Raw genomic sequence first — 12,145 nt, 5'->3', positions numbered from 1 at the left:
TGCTGCTGCTTTTCCTGGCATGTGTGTGGAGAAAAAACATGCATCATATTGATGCTGTTATTGGGGGTGTCTGACATGAGTTTTTCCTTTGCTAGCTGCTGTACATTTTGGATAGATAACAGAGGTTTTAAGTAAGATCTCATTAGCTAACATTGTTTGAAGCCAGAAAACCAGGGACACAGATGTGATTTAACAGGAAGTGGAGCAGCAGCTTGGGCATATGCAAACATTACAATGCAACCTCATTATGTTCATTGAGAACAATTGCTGCTCTTCCTTCTAATTCCAGGGTCTGTGGAAGAAACGGGGGAAATTAAGCTTTCAGAAAGGTGCACACACACACACACACACACCCCTGTAATTTTATTCAGGAGCTCTGGCTTTAATAACAGAAATGTAAATTACTTGTAAAAATGTTGACACATTCATCTTCTCCCTCTTGTCTCTTGATGTGGGATGAACCACAGAGAAAACGGTTACGTAACGCTGCATAGGCTTTAGCTGACGAGTTTCTTGAGACTTGCATGGATTTGAAGAGAGCAGCAGGTTTACCTCAGAAAACCTCGTCATGCATACTAATGGAGAAAGACTCACATCTTGGGGTTTCTATGCTCAATTTACATTCATGCGATATATTTTGGAAGAAACCCATTTTTAATATCCTGACTGTGTTTCTGGAAAGTGGTATATATGTGGACTTGTACATTATTTCCATATCTGATGGCACAAGCACACTTGCACAAATACCTGTGCCATAACATAAAAGCCAAACCTTTACATTTTACATGAGGAAGATCTTTGCAGAACAGTAACAAAAGAAAAAAAATTAGCACTGTATTTCCATCAACATGTTTCAGCATTGGCATGGTGCGCTCAGTTTATTTTACGAAGTTATTTTTTTGCCACACATGATGATTTGCAAGTAAATTTGATTTTGATCTGACCTGAGCATCTTCTTGCATGAAAACTGCCAACTACTTATCTAAAGGCAAACTCTAAATGGTTCAGTTTAAGGCTTTCCTGCAGCAATGGTTTCTTCCTGCTTCTTTTTCTCAAAATACCAGATTTGTAGAGTCTCCATTTGAGACAACGTAACTCAAGCCATTTGAATTACGTTCCAGGAGAGGAAAGTAACTCTCCTGAGTTACTTTTTACATTTTGGCTGCTTCTCAGATTAATGCTGTCCTTTGTAGTTGTTCTATTTTGAAATGAGGAATTGCTCAATGAGATCTTCAAAGCTTAGAGTATCATCATATAACTTAACCATGTCTTCTCTGCTGTGTTTCTTGATCTTCATGATTCTGTTTGTTCACTAAAGTTGTCTAACAAACATTCAAAGTCTCAATCGAACAATTGTAGTCAGTGCTTAAGCTACACATAGGTGGACTGGGCTGTTGTGGTAACTCAGGAGACAAAGCCCAGGAACACCTGCCAGCCCTTCCAGTCCATATAGCACTGATGGGAGACGACGGCTGATTGAAGGGGTAATGAGATGTAGAAGGCAGCCGGCTCAGCAGGGACCAGAGGAGACACTGTCCCTCTCACTTCTCCTCTCCTGTCTCTCACCCTGGGAGCAGTATTGTAGTTACCTCACATTGGGTCCACTTAATTTCCCTCTTCAAAGTTTAATATGTACATGCTCACTTTCTCGCCCCTGCACTTATCACCCACACATTTGCTCAGCCTTTATTCACCAGTCCAAATTAAGTTCAGCCATCTTTGCTCTCCATCTGTAATAATCCTTCAATTTCCTCATTATTTGTGCCCAGCAGCCCTTCTGCTCTTCAGCCAGCTCATTTTTTGTTTGTGTTCTTCTCAATGCAGGTATATTAACGTACCGGTCATAGGAAGACTGGTATCAGTAAAACTTGATGCCTCTTTTTTGGGTGTTTTATTGGCTTTGATCTGTCCTAAATTTCCAGTTTTTGTTTGTTGTAGTATGTACTTTGGTACCATGTAATGCTGTTAAAGCTGCATTAGGTAAGTTTTATCAAAATTATGTTTTTACATTTTTGTAAAACTCTTTATTGTGACATTAGACGATAACCTGTGAAAAACTCAAACTCGTCTGCCTTCTCAAGGCCCCACTGTTATCTGCACAAATATACCAGAAACAAACAATCACATTCAGGAGGAGGGTCTTAGTGCTGTCAATCACTGTCGTGTACGCACTGCTCACATCCTCTCCCTTGCTCTCTGCTATATTAAAGCTCTTTCCGGCAGTGGAGCCTGCCGTGAATGTGCAGGCTAGTAAGCATGGCCAATAATAATGGCAGATAAACAGTTTTTCTGTAAGATTAAGTTGTTTCTTCACAACTTAATCACAACTGCGGCATGTACGCGACCTTGACTACGACCTTCCTCCTGGCTCTGACTGGTTGTTTCTGAACAAGTGGTGCATTTCTGCAAATAGCAGTAGAATCTCATGTCAGAGGAACTCAATGTTTTTATTTTTTATTTTTTTTATAAAAGTTACCTACTTCAGCTTAAGGACCCCACACTGTGGCAAGAAAATTATTCCTACATCACCAGTCTGACTCGTTGATACAAGATAGGATGGCCATGTTGCTTACCCTGACCCTAGCATCTGAATGTTTTCTGGTGTCACTTTCCATGGGATCTATAAACATTTCCAACTCTGTTTCCTGTTGGTCTCTTTTGTATTGTCAGGTGGAGTAAATAAATCCTTCTCAAAATGGTGTATTTATCCCTTTTTACAACTCTGTTGGTACTGATCAGATATCAGCAGGTCAGGATTAAGTGTTCACAGACACTGATTGTAGTTTTAAACAGGATCAGTAAACTAAGCTGGTGATCTATCCAAATGATAAGATGCACAAAATTATTTGAATAGTTAAACTTTCTTCTGGAGCAATGAACCTCTACGGAAACTCAGAAAACAGCGGAGGACGGATCAAACAATAGTTGGCATATCAGCAAAAACAAAGTGGTTGCATTGCAAGACTACTTTAGAACTGGCTTTAGCACTGAAGCTAGATTGGCTGTATTGTGTTTTCTGGACGAGCAAGTGAATGATTAGCCACGGTCGAAGCTTAAAGGGCTTTACTGTTAGCCTTTGTTTTTGTTTTTGTTGGGGGTTTTTTGGAGTACCTTCATGCAACGTGACTGTGGCGAGGACTTTTAATAAATGCCAATTTAATTAGCAGCTGCTTGAGTGGATGTAGCATCAAGGTGAGTTACATTTATTCAAAAACCCACTACTTTTCAATACAATAGAGTAGAAGGTATGAGACCTGATGCACCTTTTTATATGTATATGTCAACAGTTTAGTTGAGCTACTTTAGAAAATGTTTGTTAAATTTCCCTTAAGTTTTATAGACTAAATATTGTCTTTTTCACTCACTGTGTTCCTCTGTTTGTGCTTCTTTTTAATTTCTGAATCTCATAACTAAATACTAACCGCATAGTGCCAAATTGTTTTTTCTAACTTTGATATCGCAGAGACCAAAGACAGCAGAGCTGAAGCTCAAACAGCCAAGTTGAATGACTTTGCTCTGATCATAGTGCGTGTCTAGAATGTCAGAGCCTGTTTTTGATCGTAGGTGGGGACAAACATGGCTTTTCATAAAGCCAGGATAAAGTCAGCTTGTGGATCAAAATTATGATATGGTATGAATGGATGAAATGCCACCGGTTGCTTCTGGTTCCTCTTTTTCCTTTTTTTCTCTCCTGATGTCTTTGGTGAAAATGTTCTGACGTCTCGCTGCACAGAATTTTGATTCCAATTCCCTGACAAAACCTTTATATTTGTGATTTGTAACATCAGCCTATTTTTGTCCTGTCTTAATTCTCAATCATCTATGTGTGGAGACTTATAGATTTTGTTTTGCTCCAAAACATACAAAAGCATAAACAAAGCCTTTAATCTTGAGCTGTAAAATCCCTGTGGCAAAAAGATTATAGACATATGTTTGTGGGAATTGATATTACTTGTCTGTGGTATTTTTTATTAGACCAGATTGTGCATGTTGTGACTTTTAATTAAGATGCTTTTGACCAGAGAGACCATAGAACAAGTTGTTGTGATCACATCTTTCCTGCTCTTGGCTTCAGCAGTGTCAGACTCACTCAAGATCCCGGCTGATCTTTGAAGAGTCAGAAAGTCGTGCTGCTGTCATGTGGGAACTCATTATTCTTCAGGAACAGAAGGAATTCAAGTGCAGCAGCCTTTGTCACAGCCAGTCAGGGTGGATCCTGGATACGTTGTTTTTGGGCATTCGTGAGTCAGTTTGACATTCAGATATGCGTCCAAAGATGATGGCAGCTCCGAAAACTAGAATCACTCATTCTCATGAAGAAATTATTTATAATTAGGGATCTGAGAGCTTTCTATAAAAGTAAGATGCAGCTTTGACTTTAAGTACCCAGTGTTTCTCCTACCATTATAATAGGAGCAATATTTGCCCCCAAATATCTCTTCCTCCTTGTCAGTTCCTTTGAATATATGTTTAATTTTCAGATAAAAAAAACTTACTGTAGAAGTGTTCTACCCTTTGTCATAAACATATCACACAGCTGGATTGTATTGAAGTATTTTGCACATCTCATTTCCGTTTCTACATGACTGCATGTTTTCTTTGTAATTTATTTTCTTTTTGTCTTACATGTTTGGTTTTTTAAATTTTCTTCTGCTCTCTATTGAGATGCCACAGAAGGTTCTGTTTTGAGTTTCATCCAACTGTATTAGCAATCATTTGGCATTTACTCTGTTCTTCTAATAGAAGATTTTTTTTGTGATAATCATCCCTGCTGTCAAGCACACTTGTACAGTTTTTGGCAGACATGGAGGAAACTGTAAGCAACCAAAACGTGATGATTTCAGCTTCTGGATCAAGAGTCCTTTTATAGGCTTTTGAATAGTAATTCAATATTTTTAAGCAAAAAAAAAAGATATTTTTTGTATATTTTTTCTTGCCTTTACATTTTCTGATGCTGTCTGTCACTTGTTAAGTTGATGTTTAAAATGGCGGTATTTTGTATTTTCCAGGCACATCATGCCATTTTATAGGTTAAAATAATTATATTAACTTCATATGCCATTAAAATAATATACAGATCAAAAACAATTTAAAAGAAATATGACTTGACATCAGTAGCCGTGTTTCCATTACAAATGCACGCAAAGATTTGTTGTTATTCTCCCAATGTAAAAAAAAAAAAAGTTCAATTGCAGTGTTTCCATTAAATAAAAAATGCTATTAAAATTATATGGAAATAAATTAGTTTATGCAATAAATCATAAAAAAATATGCTACACCATGATCCTCCTCCCACTTCCTGTCGTCTTCATCGTTTCACGTAGTAGTAACATCTGGTCTTTGATCACAACTTGTGCAATACGCAAAAAGTGTTTCCATTGGAGTTCAGTGAAATACACAAATTTCATACAGCTGAAAAATCACCTCATTCTAGCATAAAATCTTTATCGAAAAACATTGTCTTTTCCAAATTTCTTTGTGTTCCCATTAAGCAAATTTATTTTAGCAGTTCAAATTTACACAATTATATGGACAACACAGCGAGTCATATCTGACATCTTGAAATTGGTCTCTGTCTCTTTAAGAACCTCTCACCCTTTCTGAGATTCCCTGGTTAGCCCGTCATCACAACAATGCTCCTCCATGCCATCCAATGATACTGTTTAAAGGAGCATTGTAGTTTGTATTATAAGCTCAGCAAACGCTCAGTTTCACCAGGTGTTTGCTAATTCTGCATAGGGGAATGAGGGCTATGAGAGGCAGAAGCCCGATCAGCTTTGCGGAAAAGGCGCCACTTTGTGCGAGCAAGCGTTTAGGCACCCCCGGAATGGCTGCCATGTCATATTCAAGGAAATCTCAAACATGCTTGAATAAGTCAAAGCAACACTTTAGGTTTGGAATTACATTATAACATGATGTAATGCTCTAAGTTAATTTTGCATAATACCCCTCTCTTAAAAAATATTCATTCATGTTATTTTTATAAAAGTATAACAATTTATGAGAGTCTCTTTCCATTGCTTTCCCTTATGTAATCTTTCCCACCGCTGCTGTTTGCTCACTCTGTGTACAAAAGCATACACACCTGCTCTTCTCCAGGTGTGTGATGACTCCTAGCGATCTGTGCGACTGTCAGGACTGAACAGCAGCCGGCTGTGACTTACATCTGGCCCGACCTGTCAGACCTAACCAGGCATAGTAAACAATATCCCCCATGGCAGACGTCTCAGAAATATGAGTCCATGTTTCCCACCGACTGTCCCCTCCTTCTCGACTATAACTCAGCCAAAATACACTCGTACCTCTCAATCCTCGATGCTTGCAATTTTGCAGCCCCCATTTTTCATTTGAGTGTTATTTATTGATTGACTCTCATGTGGGTCATAAAATTTGCACCACTGAGGCCAAACGTTTCATTGCATCGTCTAGCATCTCTTGTTTTCTCTTTAATCTCGATTAGTAACATCTCCCTTCTGTTTTCTTCCAGGTTCTGTATGCAAAAGAGTGCCAAGTTGGTGCCAGGGGTGACGTTAGACCTCATCGAGAAGTAAGTAGGAGCGCACAACAATTTTCCCTCTTATTGTCAGCAGAGCATGGTCTAGAGACATCATTATCCAGTTTTCCTTTGCCGCCTGCCTTTCCTCGCCTTGCCTCCCTCTCTCTGTTGTTTTCCATCCTGAAGGTATAATCCTATGCCTTTGTTTCCCTCTCACTGTCAAAGTGGCAGCACTTTGGCAGATTTAAAGCTTTAAATTTGCTGAATTAACCTCCAGGTGTGGAGCAACTGAACGTGGATCATCTCTTGCTCTCAGGCACACCATCCTCAGATTGATGCAAGCTCTCAGTACATCCAAAGTTTTGCTGTTTTCACTGAACTGTCTGTGTAGATACCCACCTAAGCTTTCTGGAGAGGATGAAATGACATTTATATATTTAGATGGTTGACTTATTTTTTTTAAAAATGTAAGTAACTTGGTAAAAACAAAAAAGAATGGTCTGAGAGTGACTGAGGAAGTTGAACTTGAAGGGCGTCTCAGCAGTCTCCTAATGATGTGTTTATTTGTCACTCTAAGTTTGCTGAATTAGAATAATAACGGTGACGTCAGTGTGCCACGGACCAGCAAGAAAAATCTGGTGAAGAATGCATACTCAAAAATCTATCTACTCATAAAATTATGCACAGAATCAGAAAACACCATTTATTGTATTTTAGTTTGATTTGATGCTTACCACATCTCATAACTAGCAGAATCAGTTTCTTCCTCCTCTCAGTGAAGCTTCTGTTACTTCCTTTTATGTGTAATTGACAACAACAGGCTTATGCTTGGAACTTCCTACAAGTCTTTCCTCCCAACTGAACATCTTTTTTTCAAATGATTAGAAAATAAAAATCAAAACAAATGTTGAATAAGCTGATGCCAATAGTCCCACAAGCACCTGCTTTTCCTTGCTGAGCTACTTCCTGTCCTGACGAACAGCTGCAGCTTGAATGTGAGTCATTGAGGCTGATATAAAAACTAAATTTTATATTTCTTACCACAGTGAAAACACAAATAAGTATTTACAACCAGATACTTTATTTTATTGGCATTTTGTGTGATAGAGCAACACAAAATGGTGCACAGAGATCACCAACTTTCTGCTGAACTCTTGGCTATAGATCTTTAAATTTCATGTGGCCTTCAGATTAGGGAACAGGAGGTGGTCTGTGCAGGAAGAAACCGTGTTAACAGTATCGCTACTTGACTTGAAAGCAGGGGAGCAATGTTCTACAGTATGGAGTTATCAAGCATGCTTCTCTGTCTGGCAGAGAAGCATGCTCTTCCAAAGGACAAGTGTTTTCCAGAGGACAACACATGCCTGCATTGTGTCGTATTAAGTTTGGTACAGAATGAGTTATACTGTGGGGCATACTTTTGTGGGTCGGCCCCTTTGTTGCAGTGAAAGAAACTCTTATGCTACATTCACAAAGCAGGTATTAATGGTCAATTTTTTTTTTTTTTTTTTTTTTTTGCTGAAATCTGTTAGTGATGCAATGGCAGTGAGACTTTGGTGTGAATTGTTTATAACCCCAAAGAGACCTGCTTGTGCAGAAGAACAATGACGTCACAGCAGTGCACTCTTTATAGAAGTAATAATAGATGGGGCCGTCTGTGGATCAACATTAGAGTTATTCAGCAATAGGCCAATAGTATTTTCTCAAGATCATAAGAAGACAGAGGAAGCTAATAAAAAGAAAGAACTACTAATAGAAATGGCCTTTTGTGGAGCATTGACAGCAACTTGCATAGAGAAGTTTGTTTGTATGCAATGTTCAACCAGAAGTGGTGGGATTGTGATGTGATCTGCTTCACTTCTGCATTAATAAAAAAAATGTCAACCATTGTCTGGATTCTTTGGGTGCAGAATTATGATGCTTGTCAGTGACATAAAAGTCTGCTAAAATGGACATGAACATTCAAACTGCAGATGAAAACAATCGGACATGTATTCAATTCAGTGCCGCATATGAGATTTTTGGGGGGGCATCTGAGTGGTGTGAAAGATAGGAATTGGGCCATTCAGTCTGTTGTGAGATAATCAGATTTGGGTAGTCCTTGCATGGTATTTGAACACAACCTTAATGTTACAGTCCCTCTTTTCCAGAATTGGTGTATGATCTTACAAATGCCTTCTGGAAAATGGTTAAGAAGTCTGATAAACACAACCCTAAATATTGTGGAAAGCCTTCAGAGAATAATTAAAACTGCCAAGGGTGCAGTGACAACATATTAAACCTTATAGAGAGAGTGATGTCACTCCTGTTTACATGTTTGAAGGTAGACAAGTGAATGTTTGGCAGAGATTTGTGTTTTAAAAAGTTGCATAATTACACATTATGATGATGTTATTATGGGCTTGCTCATTTAAGAATTCATTTTCTTACTACTTTAATTACTGAGCCTTACTTATCGGATTATCCACCTCATAATTATGTTGGACTTGATCATATTGCAGAAACTATCTTCTAGAAATATCAGTGCATTTACACACAGCTGCATACTTAGGTATTCCTGAATGTAAAATAAATAGGACATTTCTCCCTTTTTTCCAAACTATTAATGAGAATTATTCATAATTCAAACATGTATTTTTCCAAGCTTTTTCTCGTTCGTCTGAGATCTTTCCTTTTAGTTTTCTTCTGATGTTATTTGTACACATCGTCATTGCTTCTTTTCATCTCCTCTCAAACACGACCACTCTCCAGTTGATGGATGTTGTGCAGAAAATGCTGTAGTGCAGAAGAACTGTAGCTGAATGACTCCCAAAGGCAGGATGGGAACCTGCTAGAGAAGGGATGAGCATCTTTGAACAAGTAAAACATTTTTTCACTCGTATATTCTTTCTTCTCAACCATTCTGACATTAGTTGGTGGATTTTGATGACACTGAAGCTCTCCCTTTATGCTTTGCGCTCTCATGTCCTTTTTATCTTCCATCTCCTGTCTCCTCTGAATCATCCTGTGGACTACAGGAACAATAACATTTGACCTGGTGGCTGTAAGAACAGTTCAAACACCCACAAATGTTACACTGACTTATGTCAGCGTATTTGTTTTTAATTCTTATCGTATATATTTTGTTGTCTTCCCCTATTTAACCATGAATAAAACACTTTAACCTCATACACAGCTTTTGACTCACTGTGCCTGTTAAAAGTAGAGTTTTCTTGAGAATTTGGGGAAAAGTTATGACAATTGTAAGGGCCCCTGACCGACAGCATAGCTACCAGTGACGGCAGATAAACGATTTTCCTGCAATAACATGTTGTTTCTCCACCATTAGCACATTTAGCAGTGAGTGAATGAAGTTGATTGACAGCACTAAGACCCTCCTCCTGGTCCTGATTGGTTGTTTTGGCCGGAATGTTGCATTACTGTAGCCAGCAATAGTAATTCAGGGAGAAGGTGGAGGAGATTGATTGTTTTCACAGATTATCTGTCTCATAAGAAACTGTCATGACATGGTGACAGCTTTAACAAATATGGAGAAAACATATTTTTTATTAAAGTTACGTACTGCAGCTTCAATAAAATGCAACTACATAGCATTTTTTGAGAAGTCTGGATTGCTTTATGTGTATTTTGCATGTTACTGTTCACTGTTGCTCGTGAGGAGAGACATTTCAGTAATCTAAAACTAATAGAAAAAATTTAAGCAATCTACTTGCATACTGTATGTGGACTGTTCCATGTAAAATTCATGAGCAGTGAATATTGTGCTAGTTATCAGTATTGGACCAAAGAAAACAAGGCAGTTTCAAGCCTTTAAAATTGTGACGATAGACTCAAAAAATTGTAACAGCAGCTGAGTGGGGGGGCCCAATTAAATTTTTTGTCAGGGGGCCTAAGATTCCTGACGGCACCCCTGAATATATATATGTGTGTGTGTGTATATGTAATTAATTTTTGTAGAAGGGTTTCTAACTTGTCTGTCTTGAAGTCTCAGCAGTGTGGGACCACTGTGGCTGAAATGTGCTGTTTTGGTTGATTGCATGTCCTATGTGTTGCACGGGGGGTTTAAATGTTGAGTCAGCCAATATCCACCTTAGTTAAATAATGGATATCCTCAGAGCTCATAAAAGAAAAATGGGACCAAGCTCATCTCACCTGAACTCTCTAGAGTTGTGCCAGCTCTTTGATTAAAGCTGAACCTCAAAATCAAACAGGAAACGAAAACACTTCATTACTTGACTTAATCATAATCCAGATAATCTGATGTTTCCACACCAGAGTGAGGATACTTTAATGTGATACTTAATGTTCACCTCATATACCTTTTTGTAGGTTTTGACTCATTTTGTTGATTGCTTTGACTTTCTTTCCCTCAATTTTATCTCTAATCAATGAGCCTATTTCTGTAAATTGTGGCAGATGTAGATGGGTTAATGTTTTATTTAAGAATACTGGAAGGATTTTTAATTATGACCACAACAACAGTCAATATTTACAGTACAGTAAAAAGATAAAAAGATTTTAAATGATAATGAATGTAGTCATTCACTGGTTCTAACGAGACTTAGTTGCTTGGATCTTTCTTTTCTAAATGTCTTTGAAGGATCATTTTGGACTTTGACTTCACATTCTTTGCCATTTGATGATTGCTTAAATCCAAACTGCAGATTGGTTCACTGGTAGTTTTGTTCTTGCATTTTTACCACAAGAACAATCTTTGTCAAGTCTATGTGCACGCAGTTGTGTGGCTACTGTGTTGTGGCAACCCCATGGAGGAAAGTGCTGAAAGGATGACAGACAGACACCTCCTTAAAAACTCAGCTGTTGCTGCCTCCACTGTCACACAACTTCCTAAAAACAAACTTGAACCCCCTGCTTGGAAAACTGGTTGAACTCACACTAAGTGAGTTCAAACATTTTACGTAAAGTTTGGAAATTTACACCTGATTACGTCACTGGCTTAAAGACAAAGAGACTAGGCAGCTTGTTTCTGCAGTACGTATCATGTAATTGGTAGATCAAACAACTTTTCCCTCTTCCATTTTCTATATTGTTCTTATTCAACACCAGTCTGAGCATGGCTAAGCAGCCAGCCGTTACACTCAGCGTCAACTCATTTTGCTCACCTTTAAAGGTTACACGTGGATAGAAATGGCCTTAAACACTCATCGCATTTGTTACAAACATTTTGTTGTGAAACAAATTCAGTATCATGGCAACTTTGAATAGTCGCATGTTGATGATTTGTTTATTAATTTGATCATTCTTCGGTCCTCACTCCATCTGTGCACCCTTCTGTCTCCTTTCTTCCCACGTTCATCCAACTCACATTCTGGTTGGATCCAGTCACAGGAGCCTTTTTACATAATGGAGTCACGAAGCACAGGGCATGTGGATTTTACCTGCTCACCCCCTCTCACTCGTCTCAAAGGGGGGTGTTGAAGCAACTGATGTGGGATGATCCATATTAAGTCTTTCCCTGTGCCTTTCACTATAAGACTTTTCATCTTATAGTGAAAGATATCAGATGAAGCAGGTACTGAAGTACCTGCTGTACTTTAGTAATTAGCAGGTTTCTGATATCCAACTCTGTGTTTCGGGAATCATGTCTGTTATAGCTCTGTTTTCAATGCAGCGGAAATGCTGTATCGA

General features: G+C 38.4%; 1 protein-coding gene across 6 annotated transcripts in view; it reads left to right on the top strand.

Moving 5' to 3' along the window:
• rptor (regulatory associated protein of MTOR, complex 1) overlaps positions 1-12,145 on the top strand; it is a 144,811-nt gene that overhangs the window by 57,825 nt on the left and 74,841 nt on the right. For all 6 annotated transcript variants that reach the window (XM_028016814.1, XM_028016812.1, XM_028016815.1 and 3 more), the window contains exon 8: positions 6,488-6,547. In XM_028016814.1, the coding sequence (XP_027872615.1) occupies positions 6,488-6,547 (60 nt within the window). The remainder of the gene's footprint in view (positions 1-6,487; positions 6,548-12,145) is intronic.

Source organism: Xiphophorus couchianus, chromosome 5 (genome assembly GCF_001444195.1).
Source record: "Xiphophorus couchianus chromosome 5, X_couchianus-1.0, whole genome shotgun sequence".
NCBI lineage: Eukaryota > Metazoa > Chordata > Actinopteri > Cyprinodontiformes > Poeciliidae > Xiphophorus > Xiphophorus couchianus.
Note: the sequence above shows the minus strand (reverse complement) of the source record. Positions and strands in the feature narration are given on the sequence as shown.